The following is an 11,520-nucleotide window of genomic DNA, read 5'->3' as shown; positions in this document are numbered from 1 at the left end:
TGTAGGGGTTTTCTTAATGCATCTGTCCTTCTTTTTCTTCTTACAGCGAGTTGTAGGTTGTTGCTGTTTACTTTGGATCTCTTCACACGTAGATATTTAATATCATACATGTATGTACTTCAGTATAATCTCTATCAATCTATGCCTTCACATCATTTCGACCTTAGCTGGGTTACTGCGTTCAATGCATATCTGTTTGCAGCATAGTTTCTAAAATATACTTCTTAGTTCATTGTCATTTGTTCCTGATTTCCCTGCTTTACGCCAAAATGCCAATGAGCAGTACGATCAACACAACGGCCATCATGAGCTTTCCGAAGATGCGAGTGTCTGGGATATCCGGGGTGGGGCTCGTCACGCTGCGCGTCTTCGTTGCCTTCGCCGTGTCTGCGGGCGCGCGAAAAATTGCGTCCCGCGCACCATGCCAGGCGTGTGCACCGACCAGACGGTAGAACATGGGGTAGTTTGGCCCAAATATAAACTTGTATGCCAAGGATGGATCCGTCTTCAGGAGATCTTTAAAGGCAGGTCTGCATCCTATCTTCATCGCAATCATGTCCATGTAGGGTATGGGTGGAAACTGATTGACGAGATAAAGAGCATGGAAAATAAATGAAAAACAAAATGAATCAACAAAAAGTTGCTCCAAAAATGATAAAACAGGACGTCAAAGCCAAAATGAAAATTCTTGTCCTACCACGTCACACAAATGATTTCCATCCCTACGAAATAGTGCTCATGAAGATGAAAGAATTAGATTAGATTAAATTAGATTAAATGAATGAATTAGTCAAATATTGGAACAGCTGAGGGCTTGTCGCAGGGACAACCGTGTTCATGTTATGCTAATCCACAGTAGCGCACACAACACGACGCAGTCTGTCGTACAGCAGGGTTGAGCAGTTGACTTAACCACCTTTGCATTACCTTTTATGTCTCTGAAGTTGTAGACAAAGGCAGCCTCAAGTCCCTTAACTGTAATAACATGCTTCAACTTCGTATACTATTGTGACATCACTCTAAACGATCTTTGTAGGAGATTTGTATAAAAAGTATTAAACAAGTAGGGCCTACACATACACAAACATTCAGAGTAAAACCCAAAAATGAAATAAGAGATGTAAGTTATACAAAAGTTATATCTCAATACAACGCAAAAATCATACTTGACAAAGATGGCGTGTGTGACTGAAAGGTTCTGTTTTTTTTTTTTAATCTAGTAATATCAAAGGCAAATCTTGATAACAGGAAAGTGAGTAAAGAAAAATGAAATGAATTTTACTGTGTGCCATGTCTAAATTATAAGAAAGCTATATTTTCTCAATTTCTTGATAATGAGTGCGACATGCGAATGACGTTACAAGGTTGTAGTTGGGTTAACTTACGAATACTTTGTGATTGCCGAAGTTCTTGAAGTACATGCCCTTTCTTCTGGCTACATCTGCCAGCATCTCGTCCTGGCCTGGAAGCTCTACTGCTCCCTTGAAGACTCGGCCCGCCAGCCGTGCCTGCATCTCATAGACTGGTCCCTGAGCTCCGACCGAGGCCACAATACCGATGACTGCCATGGTGTGACGGGCCAGGCGGGGAGGGAAGACGTGCCAGTAAAGCTCCGGGTCGGGATGGTTGTCTGTATTTTAGGTGAAGAAAGATCATTGCACGTTATCTTCAGTATTGACTTTGGTTTGTAATATTCATCTATACAGTCTTAAAGTAAACTTAATGTGAAAGCTATGTTTAAACTCTCTTTACAAACAAAATATGATGAATTACACAGCGTAGTGACAGTTTCTTTCAAATTTGATGGAGAATTTAGTCATATGACTGTACAGTCATATGATTTATAGATCTTTGATTTCCTGAACGGAAATTCATCCAAAGAGAAGAAATAATATTTTTGCATTGAAGTATTTCAGAATTTCGGAAATGATAATGCTGGACGATATGATTTTTTTTCTCTAAAAAAAGGCAGTATATGCAGATAAAAATATACTAGTTTGATACGTAGAAAACATATTAGAATAGAAGTTTTAGACAAATAGCTATTAAATTATTGCATCATCAAATCAAGGGATTTGTATCTATAATTGTGGACAAATGCCGGTGCTTGGTAAAAAAAAAAAACCCACCAAAAACAAGCAAATGTCAAAATTCTAACTTTCCTATAATGTCTGATTTCAGTAAATCTTCAACATCAGTATAAAATGTCTGATAATCATATCACTCTCTTAATGTATATACGTGTATATCATTATAAATTGAGGGGGAGCATTCAGCACTTTAAGTCCCTTCAGAAAGACTCGACCCTATAGGGAAAGGTGATAAAATGATAAATTACTAGCAGACCACTTCTGGCATATACCGTTTTTGGCTCAATTTTCACAAATTAATTTGACTAGTTTGATATGAGTGTAATTTCATATTCCTATATTCCACAATTTCATTGCAGGTGATTACTAATCACCTTTATTGACTTACCTTGACTGCCCAACGAAAGTAAATACCCTCCCCTTCCCCCGTCAAAAAACACCGCGGCAAACCATTAGATAGCATTGTGGCAGTCCACAGAGAACTGGAGACTTTTCCTTGTACTGGGGATGGTTGGGAGTTGAACTACATCTAACTTAATCACCCTTTCATTCTGTTATTGAATGACCACTTCGTTTCCTTGTATTGCGGTAGTTGTAGTCTTTGTTTTATCTGACCTTTGTTTGTATGGGTTTGACACATTAATTTGCTTCTTCCTCTATTGATGTTTCATTGCGGTACAATATTCGAACTCTTCTTAATTAGCTATCCTAACCCCCCCCCCCCAAAAAAAAAGAAAAGAAAAAAGATATACCCCAAAAAAACCCACATACACACAAAACAACGACAACAACAATAACAACAACAAGAACAACACACTGACACACACACACATAAAACGACATGCGTTTGAGCTTAATTACGAGATTTTTAGCAACGTTACTTTTTCATTTGTGCTTCCGACGACGGAATTATTTCTTCGATTCAATTATCGTTTATGGGCAAAACCTTATCACGCTCTAACAACTTGATAAGTTAAACTCTTAATAGTTTTAACTACTTTTGCATTGTTTACATTCAGAACCAAACATGTTACAACTGAAGTAGATAATTCTGTGCAAGATCTCCCCATTTTCCAAAATCCTTTCTTCATCTTTTTTTTTTCTATCTGATGTATACCCTAGGTTGTCTGCCAAGCTGACCTAACCTCAAAACGGAAAATTACACTAAAATGTTACTACACGATCAAAACACCAATTTTGATATTATCCACCAATCCCGGGTTTTTTCAATACTGAGAATGTACCAGTATTTCTGTAAAATTTTCCTAATCTACCCGCAACATTTTGGGCGTATTCTCGATCGTTTATGCGGTATAGTTTCAAAACGTTAAACAACTTCCTGCCGTAAGTTTAATGTTTTCTTTGCGTTTTCATCAGTTTGCCTCTTGGCAACCAAAGATTTCTACAATGTTAAGCATGTGACAGGATAAAGCTTTAGAGTAGTCTTATTCCAGTACACTGTATCCTCAATATCTTTGGTCGGGGAAAGTGTACAAAATCAATGAAGTCATAAATTTCTTGTGTTCCAATTAATTTTCTTGTAGGGATTCTGGGCGGGTCGGGGAGGGGGAGGGGAGTGAGGTAAGGTGAAGCTAAAAAAAAAAAAGACACCATTGGGATAAATACATTTGTGGGTGACGAAGTAATCTGCTCTCAGAACGTTATTCTGACGGAAAGTTATTGTGGCTGGACTCACGTCTGAGAATGGATGCATCCAAGTACGGAAATTTGGCTTCAAATCCAGTGGCAAAAACGACTGCGTCGACGTCATCGACTTCAGTGCCGTCATCGAATACGACGCCGGTCTCGGTAAACTTGGAGATCTTTGGTTTCGACTTCAAGGAGCCGCACCAGATGCGAATCTGGAGGGGAAATAAATAAAACAATGATGTAACCTAATGTCTATAGTAACACTAATCTCAATTGTCAACCTCTGTACAAATGTATTTGTTAAGATCGCTACTGCTGATCTTAACAATTTAACCCGCTGATTGTGCTATAACACACGTTTCCCATAGACACCTGCCCGAGTACTAGTACACTCGGGACCAGTCTTCAACGGGTTAACAAACATGTCGGAAAAGGGAACCGGCGGGAATCGAACCTTTCATTCTGCCTCCCATGCCTTCCGGGCAGCGACACTACTACCAGGCTATACCTGGTTGCCCGCAGTGACACGATAAACCTGGAACAGATACCCAGGTCCTGAAGAAGAAAAAAAAATACTCTCTTTTGTATAAATCTCATCCCACTCTCACTGTGGTATCATTCAAAGAAATTTAAGCAGGGAAACGTACTTCAGAAATGCTTCTTGGAAGATTTTCACTGAGGTTAACTGAAGTGCTTTCACAAGAGTTTGTCGTTGTCTGTCCCATCGTCGTTGACCTCGTAAAGATTAATTGATGAAGTTCTATTCCCTTTAGGCCTATACTGTTTTATTTCTGTTGTGTGCAGTGGCGGATCCAGAGGGGGCGCACCGGGCGCGCGCCCCTCTTTATTTTGTGTTAAAACAAAAGAAATCAGAAGAAAAAATGGGGGGGGGGGGGGCGTCAGCATCCTCCTTTAATTCTTTAATGGCGCCTCCTCTTTACGGAATTCCTGGATCCGCCCCTGGTGTGTGTGTTTATGATTTGTCACGGTGTAACCCTCTGTGTAAAATGAGTCTATAATAACAGCACGGTCCCACAAACACCAACTAAAGTCCCGCTTTTTTTTTTATATGAAGCTACTAAAATGAAATGTGTTGAAACTTAACTCTGAATACTTTGCATATTTGTAAGTGACAGAATAGGCCCTACATATCGTACTCAATATTTCCCGTGTCAGACTATGATAATTCAGTATGATTTGGTGTTTTAGCATTTCTCATGCATTTGAATATCATCGTACAGTTCTGTCTGGAAATATCGACACTATTACAGAAATATAGTCCTAGCCATCGCAATGTCAATTAATGTCTTTAAAGGGATTGTATAGTTTTGGTTGACACCTAATTTCAGGTTTCTAACACCTTTTGGTGAGATAATGAGAAAATTCGTATGAAATATGAAAGAGTATGTAATTCAATGAGGAATTCAACGTTTATTTGATGAAAATTGGCATTGAAGTGGCTGAGATATCCCAAAAAGAGCGATTATAATAAAGTGCGGGACCCACACTTTATTGCTATCGCTTTGTTTTACTTTATTTTTGGATGTTTCAGTCATTCCGAACCCGATTTTCATCAAATAAACTTGAATTCCTCTTAAAATGGTAAGTTCTGTACTATATCATAAGTGTTTTCTTGGTATCTCGCAAAAAGTTAAAAGCCCAATTCTCATCTCCACCAATACTGTCCCATCTCTTTAACCGGCGAGTGGGTTAAACGTAGCTATGGTTACGATCTTACTTGCACCCACCCCAATCTCATCGTTGACCATAAGACTCGTGGTCTGGAAGAGCGGTCTCTCCGATTGCAGTCCGAGCTGGTTCATGTTCATGCGCTCTCTGACGTGCAGCCTAATCAAGTTTCGGAACACTGGCCTCGGTAATAGTCCGGCCAGCCGTCGGTTGACGAAGGCGTCAATGGGCGTGCCACCCGGACCCTCCCGGGGAAGTACCCATGCACCTGTTTTCGTGGATAGATACGTCTAAAAGATGGGGATAAACAATAGATACGTCTAGACGATGGGGGAAAACATACAACAATTTCATGTATCTTAATGTCTGAGACAACAATTTCAAAATTTGGTCGTCGCCAAATCAAACAACCAGACCAGAATTCCGCTCTGACAGCAGCACTGAAAGCACTATGGATCAATTTGACATAAATCCATAATACATGTTGGTAAGTATGACTGACATGAATAAACATCTCAGTTATCCTTTTCATCGTGAAGTGAATAATAATCTATCAAAACAATATGACAGTGTGCAATCACACAGTTTCCCCGGACAGTTTCTAATTGTGTTTCACTTGATGACACGTAACCAACAGGTTGTAGTCGGTTCGCGTTACATTCATTCGGTTCATACAATCATTATACATATATTACAGCTGTACAGACAAGGAAAACATATCTGCTCGAAACCTCTGCATTGCAATCATAAAAACACTGAAATAATTGTTAAGGTGACATTACCTGCTTTGCGTGTCGGCTAATGTCAACTGCTACATCGCCAGCAGAATGTGACCCACCTAAGTAGAATGAAAATATCAAAACTAAATTCATGATCAACATACATTATGCCCAGATTTCTGTGAATTATTGATTTGAATACGTTCAACAGCCATCTCCCCTCTGTCTCTCAATTCATATTAGATACAATATGATTATGTTATGGTTAGTATAGATTCATGTTAACAGACAGCAGAATGGTGGAATGCAGAATGCATCATTCGAGGTTGCCAGAGTTAAAGTATAGCTGGTGAAAACAGTTACATCGGAGGCGCAGTTAAAACGCTTTGGTTTCAGCGCTTGACAGTGTCATAAATCATCTTGTAAAATATCCTCAGTATATGCCAATTTACTCTATCAATTTGAGACATTCGTATAATTCCCATAGAACGCAGGGGCGGATCCAGGAATTCCATAAAGGGGGTGCACCGTATTTTTTTCTTTTGTTTTAACACAAAATGAAGGGAGGGGAGGGGGCGCCCGATGCGCCCCCGCCTGGATCCGCCACTGGAACAGGGGAAGTTTTGACAGTGAACAAGGCACATTATCTTAAGCCGCAAAACTTTTCAGATCTTTATTACATAAGGGGGCTCCGTACTTTGTCTCAGTGAAAGGCAGAATGATTTAATTTACCTACGACAACAACCGTCTTATCGACATACTCTCGTCCATTCTTGAAGTCGCCACTGTGCTTGATTTTCCCGCGAAAGTCTGACATCCCGGGAACGTCCGGTATGGACACTTCAGTATGCCGACCCGTACAGACGAATACGGCATCAAATATTTCCTCCTCCTCACATCGCCCTTCCGTCTGTGTTGTAACCCGCCACTGACCTGTACATAGATATCGTCATTGAAGTACTTATCACATTTATTTATTTATTTCTTGCCTTTTTTCTCAATATGGTTTCACACAACGATTTAAGTGTCAAATGCCACAATCCATCCGTAAGGGAAATGATAACATTGGCATGCGCGCAATCGGTATTGGAGTATTACTAATAAATAAATTTGCATGACATTGAAAGCGTTAAAAGTTTTTGAAATTAAAAAGTAAGGGAACGGGGTGGTTTAAATGGCCATTACTCGACGCCATTTTTGATTCCACATTCAACCGTGTGACAAGCGTCCACGCATCGAACATCGCACATCGAGCAAGATTTCTTGAACCAGAATGAGATGCTCAGCAGCTTCGGGTCATGCCTTTTGTACTAACGCAATTCTCTTAAAAATAAGACAACAACAACGAAAAAAAACCCAACAAAAACAAAACACCACCGACAACAACAACAATCATCTTTGGTGGCTAAATAGAGAGGAGGTCATTTTGAATAATATATTCAGATATTATTATACATAATATATTACTATTTTGAACAATTAGTTCCATATATAGATTCTTTTTTTTTTTTGGTAATACATTGTACGTTTTGATTTCTTTGAATCTGTATCGACCACAAACATGTGCTATTAGCAATAAAATTTCATTTGAATTGAATACAGTAGTCATTGAATTGAGGTGGAAGCAGTGTCACGTGTCATTTCTCATACTCTGACTTAGAAAGTCCTACGTATATCACAATGCAATGGATGTCTGTGTCGATTAGATGAGGCAATTTGCCACCGCCTTACAAACTCTCTCGTTGGTAAGAAACAGAAATAAATACAAGCACAGATCATAATATCATTATCCATGACTACGAAGCCCAACTCCTACATAAGTCGTCATTTCTATAGTTAATTATGACGTCATAATAACACGATGCTAGTGCTAGCAAGTATCAGTAATCTATGATTGAGTTGAAAACAAGCGGGGCACATGATATTTCCCTGCGCTACTCCTTGAGAAATAAATTTTGAACCACGGTAATGCCCGAGCAAGAGTCAACGACTGAAAGGATTGTGTTCTCATTAAATTCTATGTCATATTCCTTACCTCACAAGACTTTTGAATTCTAAAGTAATGTAAATTATTTTGAATTGTTATCCCGGGTTAAGACGACTGATAAGTCTTATATATGTTTGTTCAGAACGATGACACCCCTCATACTCAATCCTTACGGTTTTTTATTTATTTTTTTTTTCTCTCTCTCTACTTCAGCCTTTTACTTCTTTCTCTCCTTTTACCTCCTCCTTTCCTGTTTAGAAAAGTGTTTTTTTTTCAACGTCATAACTTCTATATCGTTACCAGATTACATATGAACTTCATCATTTTTATGGACAACCTTCGTGATTATGTTGCTGTTGGACTTATAAGTGTGTACATGCATACGGCTGTGTTTGTATGTGTATACCTATTCACATATTCACATCCACATGTTTACTAGACCCCTTTTTATTCAGTTTGCCCCATCCTTCCCATCTGCTCCGTCAGGCAAAAACTTTCACTGATAATGTTATTTGTTTTTGTTTGTTTTGTTTTTGATGGGGGCCATCTTTCTGATTATGTTGCTGTTAACCGAGTTATCTTTTTATTTTTCCAATTTTTATATGTGTGGTCCATGATATGTATTCTATTGAGAAAGCTAAGTAGGCCATAAATGTGTTTTTTTTTTTCACTCTACCCCCCCCCCCCCATACAAATTAATGTTCGTATATATACACTGTATATTCGTGTACATGCAAATGGCTGTGTATTTGTGTGTGTAATGTATACACATATCTCCTTATTCCTATCTTTATCTCTCCTTCTCCCCTATCCCTTTTGTATCCCTACTCCACACTTCTTCCGTATTGATACTTGCTTTGAGAATCACTCTCATAATGTTATTTTCCTTTATATTTCTGCAATTCTGAATGGAGTTATATGAAATTTTATGTATATTTCGGGACAGTCAAGAAAAAAAATATTTTGAAAAATTTGATGTTGTTATTTGGACGATGTTTAAAGAAGAAATTGATGTGGGTCACGGGGTCTTGGAGTCGGGTGAGAATGCTAGGGTTCCCAAATATATGTTTCACGGGATAATCTAGTTGAAATATATAAACAGTTGATATAATTATATTTGGGGTTGTGCAATTACATATTTCTAAATATCTTATTTATTGTTACTATTAGTCATGCAAAATTGATGTCCTGTGTATGATGTTTTGTAGTTTTATTGGAGTAGAGGCAAACCAGTTATCACAGTATTTTTTATATAGTTCTGCTTGTTTTGACCAATGTGGAATATGTTTTTACCGTGCGTTTTATATATCGGATATTGCTCAACCTATTGATTTGTGTAATTATGATACTTTCTCACTCATTTTTTTATTTTTATTTTTATGCCTGTAAATGCTTTATTTTGTAACTGTCTGAAATTATTTGTAATGTTACACGCAATTTAGCCCCTGGGCTACGAGATATAATATGAATAAATAAACCTTTATATATATATATATATATATATATATATATATATTCCTCACCTGTTCGCTCGAAGTCGTCCGTCTGTTCAACGGCTTTGACGAACGTGTTCAGCCGTATATATCGCTCGAGATCGAACTGCAGGGTGTATGCCCGGTAGTACTCGAGGAGATCTTTGCGCCGGAGATATGGAGGCAAACTTCCCTCGAAGGGAAAATCGCTGAAGCACATCATATCCTTGCTGGAGTTGGTAAGGAGGCTGTCGTATATACCAGCCGCAGGACATGGCCCACTGGGTTTCTCATCCCTCAACACCCAGATTCCACCTGTGGAATAGACAAAGAGTATGGAGTGAAGTGAATGAATGTATGAATGAGTGAATAAACTAATTAAGTAATAATGAATACGATAAACAATGAAAACCCGAATATATAAATCTATGAATCAATGTGTAAACAAATGTGTGATAGGGCCTACTTGATGACCATGACATTTCGTAAGTTTCTTCTATACTGATATTTCATTTCATTTCATTTCATTATCTTATAAAGTTTCCACACAAATTACATTTACAGCATACAACAAGAGATCAATGAAGAGTAACAAATATATGGACGGGCAAGAAAATCAAAGATAGTTCTGCCAAACCTGTGTCCGAAGAAAAGTATTCAGTGCTCAGAAAAATGATGAGAGATAAAAAAATCGTGTACGATTTGTAGAACTTAATTCAGAAGCGAGTGGCCGAACGGGGACTTCAAGGGTAATCATGCAATCTTGACATGTTGATCGTCTCACGACATTCATGAAATCTTTAACAATTTCTCCGAATATTTCAGCGAATTCGACATTACCAGACTGCTGGATCTGTAGCAAAAAATTGATCACGCTGATAATAGTAAGGCCACCATTTCTCCATTCATGTCATCAACAACAACAACAACAACAGCAGCAACAACAACAACAACAACAACAAAATATAATGAAGATTGTGCAAGTGTGCAAGAGAATGGGAAACTTCTACGGTAGTGTTTCTGTTTAAGTTTACTTCATTTATCGATTCGAACTTGGAGTGGGAGTTTACTTTGAATGGAAAAGCAGTCATTGATATAGTGTGGATCCTATAATGCGCCTTGATCATACGTTTAATTTTTATTTGATTTTTATACATCGTCGATCATCAAGTATATCGACAAATACAACAAACCTTACGATTCACAAATAGACCGATTACTAATATTTCGTGTTTATGCAGTTGTATACACCTTCATTATCAAAATTTATCTCAAGCTTGCTGAGGTTTTCCCGACGTAACCAAAAATAGTGCATGGCTTGAAATATATGTTCACAAGAACAGATTGATTGTATTTCTCCATCTAAGGTTTTCGGAGAATAAAGTTAAATTCAATTTGATTTTAAAGAGCTAATAACATCTCTCGTGACTTACCGTATTGGTCGGTCTGTTCGAAGCACACTGGTTCAAAACCCTCCTCCAAACACGTTTTGATGGACACAAGGCCGCTGACCCCTCCGCCGATTACAGCCACTTTCTTGACGACCATGATTTTATTAGCAAGACCACTGTGCATAGATATTGAACGCACAAGATCATACATATATTCCCGAAAACAGATATACCAGAAACATGTGAACGTGAGCCCCCAGAATAAAACGGAGAAAACAGAGTGGAAAATGATGCGTGAGAAGTAGAGACCAAGAGGCGAACCAGTTCATTAAGGTATCATATGCAAATACAAACGTACCCCACACACGCGCGCGTGTATTATATACACCATATTCAAAGTGTGTATAAGGCTATTTTTTTCTACTGATTTCAAAAGACAGGCACGGGACGATGGGAATCGATGATGTCTGATGACGTCAGATTGACCCGAGTCACCAGTTAGACCTGTACTACAGCTATTTA

At 38.4% G+C, this 11,520-nt stretch overlaps 1 protein-coding gene across 1 annotated transcript; it reads right to left on the bottom strand.

Annotated features, from left to right (window-relative positions):
• Window positions 1-259: 259 nt before the first annotated feature.
• Window positions 260-11,155, bottom strand: LOC140241033 (flavin-containing monooxygenase 5-like). The gene is made up of 8 exons (XM_072320803.1): window positions 11,041-11,155; window positions 9,659-9,922; window positions 6,881-7,081; window positions 6,212-6,267; window positions 5,489-5,719; window positions 3,787-3,952; window positions 1,386-1,630; window positions 260-580 (listed from the first exon to the last, which is right to left on the bottom strand). Exons 1-8 carry the CDS (start codon window positions 11,153-11,155, stop codon window positions 260-262), a joined length of 1,599 nt encoding a protein of 532 aa, XP_072176904.1.
• Between the last annotated feature and the right edge of the window lie 365 nt (window positions 11,156-11,520).

This window comes from Diadema setosum, chromosome 17 (assembly GCF_964275005.1).
Source record: "Diadema setosum chromosome 17, eeDiaSeto1, whole genome shotgun sequence".
Taxonomy (NCBI): Eukaryota; Metazoa; Echinodermata; class Echinoidea; order Diadematoida; family Diadematidae; genus Diadema; species Diadema setosum.
This window is presented reverse-complemented; position numbering and strand designations above follow the sequence as displayed.

What these genes read in the sequence shown, in the direction of transcription:
- LOC140241033 (XM_072320803.1), bottom strand. Translation starts at nt 11,155, where the DNA reads ATGGTCGTCAAGAAAGTGGCTGTAATCGGCGGAGGGGTCAGCGGCCTT. An exon ending in GGACGACTTCGAGCGAACAG is followed by an intron (nt 7,082 to 9,658) that starts GTGAGGAATATA and finishes ATCTATGTACAG; the next exon opens with GTCAGTGGCGGGTTACAACA. An exon ending in GGATGCATCCATTCTCAGAC is followed by an intron (nt 1,631 to 3,786) that starts GTGAGTCCAGCC and finishes CCTAAAATACAG; the next exon opens with ACAACCATCCCGACCCGGAG.